Genomic DNA, 16,950 nt, shown 5'->3' with positions numbered 1-16,950 from the left:
TAGTAAAACCCAATTTGTTTACAAAAGCCACGTCCAAAATGCAAGACTTAATTACTGAGGAGGCTGTAATTCGAAAAAAACTTGACTGCCGAAATGGTTAGATAAACCTTCAAAAGTCAGGACTTAATTCCTTTTAATTAGCAATGCTTCCCCAGTGCGCATGCGGAGCGTGGACTTCTTTCACCTGCTTCCTTCCCGTTATGTCTCTACGCCAGGCTCTTCCCGCATGCGCACTAATGTCTTCCCAGCTATACGATTGCAAGGGAGGAAAAAAAAACACGTCGTTTTCCTGAGGCTTTTTTTTTGTCCCTTGCCAGCGCTCGTCCGCCGACGCATGCGCCCTTTTTTGTTTTCTTCCTCAGGCACCTCCCCTTGCTCAGGCTCCTCCCCCACGGCTCCATCCGTTTCCTGTCAGGAGCGGATGGCCGAGGCTGGGCCCGGCTCGGAGCGGGCCGTCTTCGCTGAGCATCGGCGGACGCTTCGTTCGCGCGCTCCGGCTTCCTGAGAGCCGACGCGGAAGGCGTAACAAAAGAAAAGAAAGAAAAAGGTAACCAGCCGGGGCCGCGTTTAGGCGGCTTAGGCCGCGCTAAAAGGAACGTTACGGTTCCTACTCTCCCCCCCCCCCCCACTACGAGCGCATCCATCCCATGCGTCGCGCGCGCCTGCTGAGAGAAATAACGGGAAGCGGCAAAAGCCAAAAAGGTGAAGTTGCGGGATAGGCGAACGCGGGTTTTTTTTACTATGTATGGAAGGCACGTTTGCTGGACTCCTTTCGGGGCTGTTTGCTCGTCCTCTCCCTCTGCATCTTTTTTTTAGGGTGAACGGCCACGATTAACGGTCCTTCTCTGGTCCAACAGGCTGCTGAGGTCTCTTAAAGGATAGCTATAGGATGCCCTGTTGGATAATGGATCAGTCAATGGACAGTAGCTGAGTATCAGCAGGCACAGTGAAGTAGGATTAAAATGAAATAAGGTACAGCGGAAGCCGACAGTGAGATAAAATAGGATGAAAGCTAGTAGGTAAGATAAAGAGAAGGTAAAAAAAAAGTGAGATCAAATAGTATAAGGAGGAGGAGGAGGGATGGAAAGAAGAGAAGAAGACTTTATCGAGTCAATGGAATGTATCAATGATGAGCATCAACAGGCACAGTGAAGTGGAATTAAAATGAAATAAGATACAGTGAAGGAGGGGGGAAGAGATGAAACGGCCGACAGTGATATAAAATAGGATAAAAGGTAGCAGGTAAGATAAAGGGAAGGTAAAAGCAGTAAGATCAAGTGGAATAATGCATGGAAACTGACCAAGGAGAGATTCAACCTGGAAATAAGAGAATTTTTCTGACAGTGAGAACAATCAACCAACGGGACAGAAGTTGCCTTTGGAAGTTGTGGGAGCTTCATCACTGGAGGCTTTCAAGAAGAGACTGGACTGCCATTTGTCAGAAATGGTGTAGGGTCTCCTGCTTGGGCGGAGGGTTGGACTAGATGACCTACAAGGTTCCTTCCAACTGTTAATCTGAAACAGAAGAAAAACTTTATTTTAAGTCGATGGACCTTATCAAAGAAGAGCATCAGCCGCAGTGAAGTAGAATTAAAATGAAATAAGATACAGTGAAGGGGAGACAGATTAAAAACAGCCTACAGTGAGATAAAATAGGATAAAGGGTAGCAGGTAAGTTAAAGGGAAGGTTAGAAAAAGTGAGATCAAATAGTATAAAGGGAAGGTGGAGAAAAGGAAAGGAGGAAGGATGGAAAGAAAAGGATGGAAGGAGGAAAAGAAAACTTTATTAAGTCAATGAACCGTATGAAAGATGAGAATCAGGCAGAGTAAAATAGAATAAAATGAGATAAGATAGAGTGAAGGAAGATAGAGCAGCTACAGTGAGATAAAATTTTATAAAATGTATTAGGTAAGATAAAGTGAAGATAAAAGATCAAATAATAGAAGGAGGAGAAAGAGACTTTGTTAATTAAATGTTTATTTAATTAAGTATTAATTTTCTGACAGTTAAAACAATTAACCAGTGGAACAACTTGCCTCCAGAAGTTGTGAATGCTCCAACACTGGAGGTTTTTAAGAAGATGTTGGATTTGTCTGAAGTGGTATAGGGTTTCCTGCCTAGACAGGGGCTTGGACTAGAAGACCTCCAAGGTCCTAACTCTGTTATAATATTCTACCACATCAAAGATGAGCATCAGGCACAGTAAAATAGAATAAAATCAGATGAGATATGTGATATAAAGTAGCTGCAATGAGATAAAGCAGGATAAAATGTAAGATAAAGTAAAGATAAAAGAGTTCACGTAGTATAAGGTGAAATAGAAGAAGGGAGCTTTATTAAGTCAATTTACTGTAGCCAACTAATACAAAAAAGCAAATAGGTAAAAAGAAAATGAAACTTCACAATATATCATCACTCTTACAGTTATCTCGCGCTTGATCAAGGTGTTGTGTCTGATTTGAGCTGGCCTTTGAAACAAAGAGCACAGTCTTTTTGATGATGTGTTGTTTGTTCCCTGCCAGAAGTAAGACTGTTTCTCCTGATGCCCCGTTATTTTTTTAGTTTTTTAAATAAGGGTTTAAATGGGCTGCCCTTTCTGGAGAGTGCTATTTGCAATTGAAAAGGATGCGTCCAGTATCTTCAATTGGCTGGAAGGTTGCTTTAATAAAATGTTTCTGTGTATTTATTTGATTGGGAAGAGATGTTTCCAGTTAGGAAGATGGGTGCTACCGAATTAGATTTGATTTCTTGGACAAATGCTTATCAGTCCATAGTTCACCCAAGATTTTGCCTATACTTTGTGTTATCTGCCTCAACTGTTTTCTCAATGATCATACCTGTCAAGTATAATAATTCTTAAAATCCAAAAGCTTTTCATAAAGGAAATTCCTTTTCTTTTCCCCTCTTAATAGAATAGACTAGAACAGAACTTTATTGTCACTTTAAATGTACACTAATCAGCATACATTAAAATAAAATTTCATTGTGTTCAGCTCTCAAATGATAACCATTATGCATATACCCACATACACACACACATATGACACAGAGAAACATCACATTTTAGTTCGAATGTGTACACACACACACACACACACACACACAGTGAAAAAAAAATCTTGTGAGTTTACTGGACGGATGGCATAGGGTTCCAGAATCTGGAAGTCCTGCTAGAAATACTTTGAAATCTCCCCCCCCCCCCCCCAGAGAGGAGCAACAGAAACAGACCTTAAAGTGGGTGTGTGTGGTCTCTTAACAATGCTTCAAGCTCTAAGCTCATAGTGCTTATAAGCAGTATCCTGAATAAAGTGAAGTGAGCTTCCTATAATCTTCTCTGCTGTCCTCAATACTCTCTGTAGGGACTTTCTATCTGTGGAATTGTAGGAAGCGATGGTCAATTGCCCTAACAAGGAATTTGGTGTCAGTTTCCCCCCTAATGGAACTTTTTGCCTCCCGTCTTCTTTTAGAATTCGAGACCGCTGTCAACGCGATAATGCACCATGGGACCGGTTCACAGAATGCACAGCGCCAGCTCCAGAGGTCTCGATCCTTCACCGGCAGTGAGAGCGAAGACCAGCAGGCCAATTTACCACAGTCCCCGGCTCCTTCTTTTGCTCCTTCGGCCAGCCCTTCTGCCCCTCAGTCTCCTGGCTACCAAATCCAGCAGTTTATCATGAGCCGAAGCCCGGTGGCAGGGCAGAACGTCAACATCACCTTGCAGAACGTGGGACCTGTTTCTACCGCCAATCAGCAGATCACCCTGACCCCGCTGCCCATCCCGAGCCCGACTTCCCCCAGTTTTCAGTTCAGTCCTCAACAAAGACGGTTCGAGCATGGCTCGCCCTCCTACATCCAGGTCACTTCTCCGTTGCCCCCTCAGGTTCAGTCGCAGAGCCCCACCCAGCCCAGCCCGGTGTCCGTTCAGACCATTTCAAGCGTCCGAGCGGGCACCCCGGGTCCCGGCTTGGGCATGTGCAGCCAGAGCCCGACGCGAGGCTTTGTGGACGCCAGTGTGTTGGTGAGGCAGATCAGCCTGAGCCCTTCCAACGGCGGGCACTTCGTGTACCAGGAAGGGTCGGGCCTCACCCAGATCGCTCAAAGCGCCACGGCTCAGGTCCAGCTTTCATCCTCCGGCACCTCGTCGACCGTCCGAGAGCGCCGACTGTCCCAGCCCCATTCTCAAACAGGAGGGACCATCCACCATCTTGGACCTCAGAGCCCCGTGGCTAGCGGAGGAAATATCCAAGGTTTGCCTAACTCTGGTCACATTACCACCAGCAACCTGCCGCCACAGATCAGCAACATTATCCAAGGGATGCAGCAACAGCAGCAACAGCAGCAGGGGCAGCCTCCCAACAGACCTTTGGGCTTCGACAGGAGTTCTGCCGGATTAATTGCTGGGGTGGGAGGCCCCGCTTTCGGCATCACCTCTCCACCGCCCCCCACAAGCCCTTCCCGGGCCAGCATCCCTCAAGGGCTCACCGGCCACTCGCTGGCCCCCTCGGTCTGCACCGTGGTGAAAAAACCCAAAAAAGTTGAGGAAATCCCGCCGGCCACTCCAGAAGCGGCTCAGATGAGGAAGCAGTGCCTGGAGCACCACTTCAAGCAGATGGAGGCTCTGAAAGACGCTTTCAAAGAGTACTTGGTCGAGTTGTTTTTCCTGCAACACCTGCAAGGGAACATGATGGACTTCTTGGCCTTTAAGAAGAAGCATTGCCTGCCGCTGCAGGCCTACCTTCGGCAGAACGACTTGGATCTGGAGGAGGAGGAGGAGGAAGAGCAGTCGGAGGTCATCAACGACGAGGTAGGAGCTCCTCTTCGCGCACCTGGGTTAAAAACCGTTAGCTCGTGTTTTCCAAGGCTCTGCCCCCCTAAAACGAAGTTGGATTAGAATTTTGTGATGGAGAAAACATTTTAGGAATCTAGATTGTGTGGCTGGTCCAGCAGGGAATGCATCAAGTCTGCAACGTGAGCTCTGAATGACCTGCGTTAGCACGCGTGTTAACACAAATAAGGGATGGGAGGTGTTCGTTTTGGATCGGGGTAAATGTATAAAACGTAAATGCATATACCAGTGGTCCCCAAACGGGCCCAGGCCTCACAGGGGGGCAATTATATTTTTAATATTTGAGCCTTGTTTGAACCAAGTTAATGGCCTTTTAGGCTTCCTCCATGTGAGTAGAGTTCACCTTTTGAGCAAAGTAAGAATTTCATGTCACGGAGGGGGGTGGGCATCAGGATTTTAAAGATGCTTAGGTGAGACATGGCCAAAAAAAGGTTAGGAACCACAGGAATATGTATATATTAGGGTAAATGCATAGACAAGGGACGCGGTGGCTCAGTGGCTAAGACATTGAGCTTGTCAATCAGAAAGGTCGGCAGTTCAAATCCCGAGCGCTGCGTAATGGAGTGAGCTCCCGTTACTTGTCCCAGCTTCTGCCAACCTAACTGTTCGAAAGCACGTAAAAAATGCAAGTAGAAAAATAGGAACCACCTTTGGTGGGAAGCTAACAGCGTTCCGTGCACCTTTGGCATTGAGTCATGCCGGTCACATGACCATGGAGACGTCTCTGGACAGAGCTAGCTCTTCGGCTTTGAAATGGAGATGAGCATCGCCCCCTAGAGTCAGGAACGACTAGCACATATGTGCGAGGGGAACCTTTACCTGACACAAATAAGGGATGCAAGGTGTTCGTTTCGGATTGGGGTAAATGGATAGAAGTGTCTCTCTCCATTCATCTTTGAAGGGTCGTAAAATGGGGAAGTGGAAACTCCAAGAAAATGGAAAAGTTTCTTTCTGAGTGGTGCTCTTTTCTTCAGCGAAATTGCAGAACTGCAAGCGAGATTGATGAAATCGTCCTTTGCAGGAGTTAGAACTGAGCTTGAAATCGTTTTAAGTCTTGGGTTTTGCTTCACTTTGTCCACCTCACTTTGTGATCTGAGATTTTCTTCTAGATATCACTCAGAAAGTTCTTATCGGAAAAGACCGTTTTAATAAGAAATCTGTTGTGGTGGGCCGTTTATTTATACTTGCACTCTCAAGTATAGAGAGTGCAGGAATTTTATCCAGTTTTGTGGCTTCCCCGTCCCCCCCAAAAAAACTTTTGCTGACAAAAATATATATTAAATATCACTTGACGGAACCTCGATGTGATTTTTGGATCCTGACTCATGTCCCTTGGTTATGTGTTTCAAAAGTTGCAAATTGGTTTCCCCCAATCCAGTATTTTGTTTGATCGTTTTCCTGAAAATGTCCAATTTCCAGCTTTCTTTTTCTGAAAATAAAAAAATTCTAATGTAATTCTTTCCATACCCTTTTGGAATTTAGGGAAACTTCTTGTTAGGTAATTGTATACAGAATTGCAATCAAAAGAAGTTACAATTGAGAATTGCAACCTAAAGTTTTAAAAATGTTGTCCATATTTTATAAACTGGTGTTTGTTTAACTGCATAAACTTTGCCAATCTTTTATTCTGAACCGTGAGTTAATCTTTATGCAATTCCACACCTTTATTGAGAGAGAAAATGAAATCTATGATTGGAATTTTGTTAATAGTTGATGTCCTACAATTCCAGTTTGGAGTGACATCTGTTTAACAGAAAGTTGATTTCTGTTTTTTTTTAAAAAAAGCTTCGTAAATTGACTCAATTGCTGTTTAACTTTATTAAAAATATAGAATATATGGGTTTGGACTCGCAAGTACCATTTCCTCAGAGAGGTTTAAATTATGGCCGATTTGGTTTTAATAAAAAGCAGTGAGTATAATTGCAGCGTTAGTAAATTAATAGAATGTTTGCTTCATGCACATGATAATGACTGTGTTACTAAAAGAACTAGGGATGTTGAATGGAGAGCAGGCATTTCAAATTAGATGGATTGTTCATTAGGCATAATAAATATTCAGAAGGCAGTTAAGCGCTGCACCTCCATCACACAGGAAATTAATTATTTTGTACTGCTGGATTAATCCCCATAAAGTCAGGAGAAGCTACCCCATCGATGCAACGTTCCTTTGTTTGATTTTAAACTTTTAAGATTTAGGCAAAGGCTCCACGTTTTAAAAGCAGGTATTATTGAGAAAGTCCTTTTAAAATCTGTTCACTTGAAAAAGGTGAGGTGCAGCAAAAAATAAAAAAAATAAAAATCTCATCGCTTTTCTGGACAAAATAAGACTGTTTTCAGTTCATAGTGAATAAAATTTAAAAGGTGGGCTTTTAACTGTCTCCTCTGAGGCATCTTTTTTAATGGTCCATTAAATGTATGCATTTGTTGGGTTTTCTTGTGACACACAGGCGTTTGCTTTCCCTTTTTAAATCTGCAAGTAATCTTTATTGGATGTAGTTGTTATTTAGTCGGACTGGGCAAATATGTTTGGTCTCTAGGCTCCTCACTGAGATATCCAGCTAAATGTTTCTTTATCCTCATTTTGAGAAATCTGTTTGTAGTGTCCGTAAGGGGGAGTCAAAAATTGGTCTAAGTGAATTTAGGAAAGATAGAAGGGAATATTTGTAGCTCAGGGTTGAACTGTGGTGTCCTCGGTGCTCTCTGAGCTTGGTTGTTTTCTTGCAGACGTTTCATTACCCAAGTAGGGAACATCATCAGCGTTAGAAGGGAGAGACGTTCATTCTCTTTTTATCTACTAGTCGCTTGCCCTGTCTGTGTTGGTGGGAACGTCCTTGGTGGCTTCTTGATTTGGCTGTTGTTTACCAACAATCAAGCTCTATATGCCATCTGGATAGGTAAATCCATGGTTAAACCACTTAACACTGAGATAATCATCACATCTGAATGTTTTCGCTCATACACACACACACACACACACACACACACACACAAAGACACACTCACACACACACACACACTATTATGGATACTTAAGTTGGCTGGTGATTTTGGGCACGGGGCTGCCTGAGCAAGTCATGAAGGATTGGAAGGGGGGGGAAGGTGGCACGCAATTTGTTAGGGCATGTGAGGCTTTGCCCTGTCAGCTCCAGCACCCTGGCTTCAGTCTTCATTTTCAGCCATTTTTCGCCCTCCGGAGCTTTCAGGGAAGCCTTCTGAATGCAGGTCCATTTCTGAACTTCCGGTTTCCCCATAGGTCTGGTTTTCACGCTTCAGGATTGGGGGGGGGGGCAGGGGAGGCTGTTTTCGCCCACCCCAGGTTCGTAGAAAGCCTCTGGAGCCTGGGGAGAGCCAAAAACATGTCCATTGCGTGCCAAAAGCGGTGGGGGTCACCTGCATATGTGGGTGGGGGGTGTTTGTGCTCCCACCCGCTTTTGGCGCACGATGGGAAAAAGGTTAGCCATCATTACCCCAAGGGGAATCCCCAAAGGAAAGAGCCTCTAAAACAGGGACACCCCTTTAAGACTTGTGGACTTCAGCTCCCAGAATTCCACCTGGCTGGGGAATTCTGGGAGTGGAAGTCCATAAGTCTTAAAAGAGGCCAAGGTTTTGGATACCCTTACTTTAAAACCTAGAGAACCAAGACCAGAAGGGCTTCCTTGTAGGGAAGCAGCTGGCTCAAAGCAAGCCCTGGGGTCACCATGGACCCTTAACCTGTCCCTCAGAGGTAGACTGGACCCCAGGGGCGTTTTATCAAGGGCTAGAAATGAAAGGCTCCATCCAAGACAGCCATCAACCCAATCAAGGAACGATCAACCTAGACAAAGAATCAAACTGTAAACAACAACCTCATCAAGGAACCACCCCTCTCACCAACACTGACAGAGTAAGCCACTAGTATACAGATTTACGACACTCAATTTACGACACTTCATTTAGTGATTGTTCAAAGTTAAAATGGCACTGAAAAAAGTGACCTATTGATCATGCGATCAGAATTCAGACGCCTTACGAACTTGCCAACTACAGTGATTCCCTTAACAACGATGGCAAGAAAGGTCGTAAAACGGGACAAAGCTCACTTAACAACTGTCCCCCTTAACAACAGAAATGTTGGGCTCCGTTGTGGTCATAAGTAGAAGACTAGCCGTGTACAAAAGAGAGTGAACTCCGCTCCCTTTGTCATCCAGATGATGTTACCTAGTCGGGTCGCGAGGCGTCTCCAAGCTAGCCGCCGAGCTCAGAGAGCGCCAAGGACCCAACAGGGTTTCGGAAAAGCTTTCACAAAATCCACGAAGCACCCAACTTGTCTGATCAGCCAAGGATAAGTGTGCGGCACATTGACACCTAAGGTATTCCAGTGTCTCTTCCTTCACTCTGCATATTGTAATGTCCTTCTCTTCTTCACCATCTTCTGCTAAGCTAAAGCAACGCACCTCATCGCTCGCCTTGGTTGTGGGAATGGTGACGGGTGGTGGGAACGGGAGGTGTACACTCATTGCTTAATAAATGTCTAGGGGCTTCTTCTGAGTGTCAACTGTCTGTCACGCTAATGTTGTTTGTTAGAAAGCCAAGGTCTCAAGACTTTAACCCACGCTAATGTCTACATGCAATTTCAATTTAGAACTTTTTGCATGGCCAGAGGGTGAAAAAAAATTGCTGCTATCTTGTCCCTCACTCTGTTTTGATAGATAACAAAAAAAACACCAAACCCCACAACAAAACTTTGCCTTCCTTCGCAAAAAAAGAGACTCTTTTAAACAAAAATAATCAAGAGTTAAATGAAGTTTTGTCTCAACCCCATTGGTAGAATGCAAAGCGGGATGCTTTGATCCTATTTTTCTTTTTTGGAATTAAAAAAAAGAGAGAGAATGAAAGAAAAAAATGATTTCCCTTTTTGTTCCCTCCCTCCTTCCCAAAATATCTTCTCTCAGGTAAAGGTTGTGACAGGAAAGGATGGGCAGACTGGTACTCCTGTTGCTATAGCAACCCAGCTTCCTCCAAATGTTTCTGCTGCTTTTTCAACTCAGCAGCAACCGTTTCAGGTACTTTTTCAATGGATTTAAAAACTCTTCAGTTTCATCCCAGATGATGATGATGATGATATTAATAATAACAATGATCATTTTGGCTCAGTCAGATTTGGTAACCGAAAGTTAAGTCTGTTTCCTCCCCCCACATCCTTCCTTCCTCCCAACAGCCCATCCCTTCTTCTCATTTTAGAAAAATGAGCAGTAAAAACATTTGAACTTTTCAAATGCATGAGTGGGGAATACCAAGAATGATTTTATTTATTTTATTTTATTTATCTTGTCTCAAAGTTGCTGGCTGATTTCATTAACTTTCAGCTTTTAACGTGTTCCACTTTGGTTTGCTTGTCCTTTGGTCCCTTTGTATGTTCTACCTGGTAACTGTGGGTCTCTCTCTGTATGTCTCTCTCTCTCTTTTTCTCTCTCTCTCTGTGGGATCTTTCTACAAAATATTTTTTTGGGAGTTCGGCGGTGATCGTCAAAAGCTAACCTACAAAAATGACAAGTTTGCAACCGTGCTTTCCCTTCTTTCTGGTTCAGATGGAGTTAGCACACTTTACAGCAGTGGTCACCAACTGGTGGACTACCAGTGGTCCGTGAGAAAAGTTTGGTGGGCCACAGAAAAATTATTTGAATTTTTTAATAGTGCGCTAAACGCTATTTATCTATTTAAAAAAAATTCCAATTAGTGGTCCGTGGGATTTAAAATTATTAGGAATTTAGTGGTCCCTGAGGTCCGAACGGTTGGTGACCTCTGCTTTATAGAGTCCAGCGGCATGCTAATTTATCGAGAAATGTATGCATTACAGGATTAATTGTCAGTGCTATGAAGCAAGCATGGGGTTTGCGGCATGTGAATCAGTAATACCTTGATCCAGTACTAATGACAAATCATGGTTGAGTGTTACAAAAAGGAGACTTCAAACCTAGGACTTAGGCCAGTGATGGTGAATCTTTTCGGCACTGAGTGCCCAAACCAGAACGTGGGTGCATGGATGTGCATGTGCGTGTGCCAGAAATCCAAGGCCGGAGCGTGCACGTCTGTTTTTTGGCTGGTTTTCACTGTTTTTAGGCCATTTTCCGAGCCATTTTCAGGGACATTTCAGGAAAACCAGCCTGAAAATGGCTTGGAAAATAGCCCAAAAAACCTGCCTGTTTTTGGGGCTGTTTTCTGGTGCTCCAGCCCACATGAAGACCAGCTGGTCAATGTGTATGTATGTGCTGGAAACCAGATAACGCGTGTGCCCACAGAGACGGCTCTGCATGCGACCTCTGGCCACAGTTTTGCTACAGGTTCACCATTACGGACTTAGGCGTTTATTCTTCCTGCAACCGGAGGTGGATAGCTTTGGCGTTTAGATTTTAGGCAAAGAAGCTCTCAAACTTTGTTTGCTCTGAGGCCAGAGAGATTCAGTAGTCCTCGAGCTAACGACCGTTCGTTTAGCAACCATTCAAAGTAACAATGGCGCGGGGGGAACAAAAAGTGACCGAGGATCGTTTTTCCACACTTAACGACCATCGCAGCATTCCCCAGAATCACGTGATCAAAATTCAGGTGCTGGGCTACCGCTTCGTATTTATGACTGTTGTTGGAGGGTCCCCGAGGTCATGCGATCCCTTTGGCAACCTTCCGGCCGGCAGAGCCAGTGGGGAAGCCTGATTCACTTAACAATCCGCGGGACTAACTTTAACAAACGCAACGGCTTGCTTAACGACGGTGGCAAGGAAGGAGGTAAAATGGGGCGAAATTCACTTCTCTGCTTCGCTTAGCAGCAGGGATTTAGGGCTGAAATGTGGCCGTAGGTCGAGGACTACCTGTGTTTGGCTTTTTGAGACCAGGAGTGGAGTGGAGTGCATTCCCAAAAGGAGCGCCTTTGCATGTCCACAAGCATGATCAGGCATGAAATGTCCATTTCCTGTCCTTTCCAAAAAAACCACCCGATGTTGGTCTATTCTCCCTACAGGACAGCGTTGGCGAACCTTTTCGGCACCGAGTGCCCAAACCAGAACGTGTGTGCATGCACGCCGGCCAGCTGGTCTTCATAGGCGCAGGAGCCGGACTATTGCCTGAAAAATGGCAAAAAAAAACCAGGTCATATTTTAGGCCAAAAATGGCCGAAAAACAGTCTGAAAAACAGCCTGAAAATGGCCCACAAAACAGGCTGGTTTTCCGGCTGTTTTCAGGCCACTTATTGGGCCATTTATTGGCTGAAAAAAGTCTGAAAACAGCCTGAAAATAGTCCACAAAACGGTCTGTTTTTGGGGCTGCTTTCAGGCCATTTTTGGGGTCACAAATGGCCTGAAAATTGTCCGGTAAAGAGCCTGGTTTTGGGGTGTTTTGGGGGCCATTTTCTAGCACTCCAGTGCCTGCAAAGTTTAGTTTAGTTTAGTTTAGTTTTATTGGGCTTGTATGCCGCCCTATTCCCCGAGGGGACTCAGGGCGGCTAACAAACTAAATAGGGGAAAGGGGAAGTACAAAAAAACCCCGAAAAGACAGACAAATACGAATAGATTAAAAACTCATCAATAGCCGCAACAATTCGAGAGGGGCTGGGAACTCATCAGCCCCAGGCCTGCTGGAACAGCCAGGTTTTAACGGCTTTGCGGAAAGCCTGAAGGGTGGCGAGGGTCCGAATCTCCACGGGGAGATCGTTCCAAAGACCAGCTGGCCGGCGCACATGCGTGCTAGAAACCAGAAGAGCAGCTGGTGCCGCCACCCATGGCCACAGTGAGGGCTCTGCGTGCCACCTCTGGCACCGCATGCCATCACGGCTATAGGACCTCTGGGATCTCCTCAAATAATTAATATTTTATATAACTATATGCTTATATCTTCAACCTTATTTTTTTTAATTAAATGTCACACGAGGCACCTAGACCTTTTAAAAAGTGTTACCATGACTTGGCACCAGTTTTTTTTGTTTTTACCCCTTAGCTTTTTAAATAGTTTTACTTACTTTTTTTTTTTGTACCTAACTTACCTTCTGTATGTTAATTTTCATTTCTGACTGGGAGCCACTCAGAGTTTGTTATCAGAGGGGCAGCTGTATAAATGTTTCAGATCAATAAGTAATAACCAGCAGATTATTGATAGGAATGGTAGAAATGTCAGGTGATATTGCCTTTCTCTGTTCTGTTTGTTTACTTCGAGTAGTAGGCCATTGCTTCTACAATTCAGAAACAACAGAGCTCTGATTAGTGCAGAAACCTTTAGGCAGGGAAAAGAGATGAGATATGCTTTCCTATTTATTTATTTGATTATTAGTTTGTTTATTTATTTATGAAAAATTATATTGGTTTTCAATGTATCTGAAATAGGCTTGGTAGGAATTCTGGAGATCAATAATCCAATCTTTTGGTTAATTTTATGTGTTTGTATGTGTGTACTATGTACGTACATACATACATATACATAGATATATTTATACACACACACTATATATATACACACACACATGCATATATACATATATAGGGATGTGGTGGCTCCGTGGCTAAGACACTGAGCTTGTCGATCAGAAAGGTCGACAGTTGGGCAGTTTGAATCCCTAGCGCCACATAACGGAGTGAGCTCCTGTTACTTGTCCAGCTTCTGCCAACCTGACAGTTCAAAAGCACGTAAAAAATGCAAGTAGAAAAATGGGAACCACCTTTGGTGGGAAGGGTTGAGTCATGCTGGCCACATGACACGGAGACGTCTTCAGACAGCACTGATATGTGCGAGGGGAACCTTTACCTTTATCTTATACATACATACATACACACACACACACACACACACACACACACACATACATACATACATACATGCACCGTATTTTTTGGAGCATAAGACACACCAAGGTTTTGAAGAGGCAAATTTTTAAAAAAGTAGGTAGGTAGATAGAGAGGGAGGGAGAGAAATACAGTAGGTAGGTAAGGAGAGAGAGAGAGAGAGAGAAATACAGTAGGTAGGTAGGGAGAGAGATATAGAGAGAAATACAGAAGATAGGGGAAGAGAGAGAGGGATAGAGAGTAGGTAGGTAGGTAGGTAGGTAGATGTTTCCAGGTGTATTTATCCATGTCCTGGAGAAGGAAATTACTGACAACCTGCAACACCTGAGACTTGTTTCTGCTGGCACAGCACTTGAGCAATGTAATGATCATCAATCACTCTAACTAAAGAGCTTTCCGAAAGGAAAAAAAAAAGTTTTTGCATTCTGCAAACCTCCCCAAAATGGCCCATTTTCCGTGAAAACGGGCGCTTTTTTTGTCAAAAAAATTGCATGCATAGCCTTATGGAGGCTTAAAGAGTGCTGCTGGGGGCTGGGGGAGGGCAAAAACAACCCATTTTTTTGCTCATTTCTGCCCTCCCAGCCCCCAGGAACTCTCTGAAAACCTCCATAAGGCTATGCACAGCGGGGCTTTGGGAGGCAAAAAAATGCTCTATTTGATGTATAAGACACACCCAGATTTTCAGCCTCTTTTTTGAGGAAAAAAGGTGCATCTTATACTCCAAAAATACGGTACATATACATGCAGAACAGTACATTAAAAAAATGAATACAGATATAAAAGACTATATTAGTAAACATTCTATTTACTATAAATATGTCTTTAAAGGATAATTAGTCAAAGTAATTTGTAAAGTAAGAGACTTCATGGTGATTAGCTAGATGGGTAAACAGATGCTCCATGCTTAATGGCAAAACACCTCTTCCTTGTGTACCAGAATGGGGAAAACTGCTGCCTTAGCATCTTGCAAAGTATTCAGTAGTATCTTTTTACTGCTTGTCAGGGGGGGAAATGAGGATGAGCATTTAATCTCATTTCATGGACACTTCCTGCTCCTCTAGTACTGTATGTATTCCCACACACCTTATAAAAATGCCGGTGTTCATTGCCAAACCAGTGACAAGAATATGGGCTTGCTAGCTTTAGATCTAGGAGACCGAAAGTGGCTAAGAAGACAAACATTAATAAGACAGGAACTTGCATTGGGGACTGGAGTGCGTTAAATTATTTTCAGTAAACACTGTAATGGCAAGTTGCTTAACTGTTATATAGACAGAAGTGGAGAATTGACAGGTGTTGTCTATTGCACGATTATTAGATGAGAAAAAACAAGGTATTGAATTTTGGAGAAAGTCACATGTGAATTCCCTCAAGCCTTGAGCTCTGGATCTGTTTTGTATGCAAAATACAGGATCAGTTGATCAGACCCTAATGCTAGGAAGGTGAGAGATTTGAGTTGCGAGAAAGGAAGCTCTTTTCATATTGTGTTAGTAGGAAAGAGAGACCCAAACCAACTGGCCCATCACTCAGCTTTTGGCAGCTTTTATATTTGCGATTGAAAGGAACATTACCAAATGGATACAAAGGCAAACCTTTTGGAAATCAAAAATAACCTCAAATTCTTCCAATGCACACCAGTGGATCCCCATCCTTTTGGACACCATGGATCGGTTCTGCGAAAAGAGATTTTTCCAGGAACTGTAGGAGATCTGGTTTTGCTTGCTGCCTGCATCTTGCGGATGGGGCCTTCGCCTCTTTGTGCGGCCCGGTTTCTGACAGTCCATGTACCTGGGGTTGGGGACCCCTGCTTTGAGCTCTTTAAAAACAAGGGTGCCATGCCCTTTAAAAAAAAAGTCTTAAAAATAAACCTGTCTTCCACTCACAGACTGTTGACTTCTCCTGTTTTGTTTTACTGATAGCAGGCCCATGCAGGGGCTCCAGTAACGGGAACTGTCAATGCCATAGAAATCGAAGCGTTTAAGAGACAGCAAGCTCTTACATCAGCAGGTATGGCCTCCTCCTCTTCCTCCTCTTCCTCCTCCTCCTCTTCCTCCAGAACTTTTATGGTCCCTTTAGGCTCTCAACCCAAAGATGGTTCCGATTTGCCCTTCTTTAAAACCGCTCTCCTCTCCACTTCATCAGGGCGCCAACCCATTCGGCCAATCTCTTGGGATGGAAAGTCCCAGGATGTCAGGTTCTCCGCCAGCAGCCACATTTGAGAAACGACCGCGCCACCCTTTCACAGCATTTATTTTTTTAAAAAGAAAGAAAGAAAAAAAAAAACCCAGCAACATCAAAATATTTCTAAACTCTCTTTTAAGGGCCAAAACTCTCACCTGGTAGGCTCGTAGGTATCAGTAGCAATAGAACTCAGACTTATATACCTCTTTATAGTGCTTTCCAGCCCGCTTTAAGCGGTTTACAGAGTCAGCCTCTTGCCCCCAACAATCTGGGTCCTCATTTTACCCATCTCGGAAGGATGGAAGGCAGAGTCAACTTTGAGCCTGGTGAGATTCGAACTGCCAAATTGCAGGCAGCCGGCAGTCAGCAGAAGTTGCCTGCAGTACTGCCCTCTAACCACTGAGCTGCGGCGGCTCATAATATCAACATTTAAACCTCCCAGGGAGCGCCGTTGCCAATCGTATAACCTGACACCCCCTCCTCCTCCTCCCCCTTGTGCACTTATAAATGGAATTTGAATATCACCAGATTCGTCTAAGAGACCCCGAATTGAAGTGGGCCGTCATGGGATGGTTTTTCAGCATCCAGGCGTGGCTTCAGGAGTCCCTCTTCAACAGCTCATGCCAACTGCACAAGGTACTGTGTTGCCACATGCCAGCCGCAGATTAATTTAGCAAAGGGGCTGGGGGCGAGGGAGCAGAAGCCTGATAAGAGGGTTTTTTTATTTAAAAAATTGTTATTGAGCTCTCTGGTTCTGCACCCCCACCCCCACCCCCTTGCAAATTAATGTTTGGCGTGAAGTGGCTTGTTCATGTCAAAAAGAGCCGGGAAATATGAGCTCGAGCGATGCATGCGGGCATGGAAGGAAAAAAAAAAACCACCACTCTGCACGTTGAGACCAAAATAATTAGTTCTGGAACCCCAGTAGTTATTATTTATTTTCGCTCCTCTTTTTTTCTTTTCAACGGACCTTAGTACCTCCATTCCTCCTTCGTGTTCGGTTTTCGTTTTGCAGCTGCCTGTCGACCCTTCTTAAGCCGTAGGGCATTTCATGTAGCCCTTCCCTTCATCGCGAGGTTTGCTTTCTGCGAGTCGAGTCCCTACGCCCACTCTTCCTCATC

General features: G+C 44.2%; 1 protein-coding gene across 1 annotated transcript in view; it reads left to right on the top strand.

The window, feature by feature from the left end:
* Positions 1-42: 42 nt before the first annotated feature.
* EP400 (E1A binding protein p400) overlaps positions 43-16,950 on the top strand; it is an 89,727-nt gene continuing 72,819 nt past the window's right edge. Inside the window, 5 exon segments of the mRNA XM_087705787.1 lie at positions 43-547; positions 3,469-4,805; positions 9,779-9,889; positions 15,568-15,655; positions 16,358-16,465. Coding sequence (XP_087561913.1) covers positions 3,495-4,805; positions 9,779-9,889; positions 15,568-15,655; positions 16,358-16,465 — 1,618 coding nt within the window. The 5' untranslated portion in view covers positions 43-547; positions 3,469-3,494.

Source organism: Thamnophis sirtalis, unplaced genomic scaffold, assembly GCF_051295495.1.
Source record: "Thamnophis sirtalis isolate CommonGarterSnake01/CBP01778 unplaced genomic scaffold, rThaSir2_p1.2 scaffold_2, whole genome shotgun sequence".
Classification (NCBI taxonomy): domain Eukaryota; kingdom Metazoa; phylum Chordata; class Lepidosauria; order Squamata; family Natricidae; genus Thamnophis; species Thamnophis sirtalis.
This window is presented reverse-complemented; position numbering and strand designations above follow the sequence as displayed.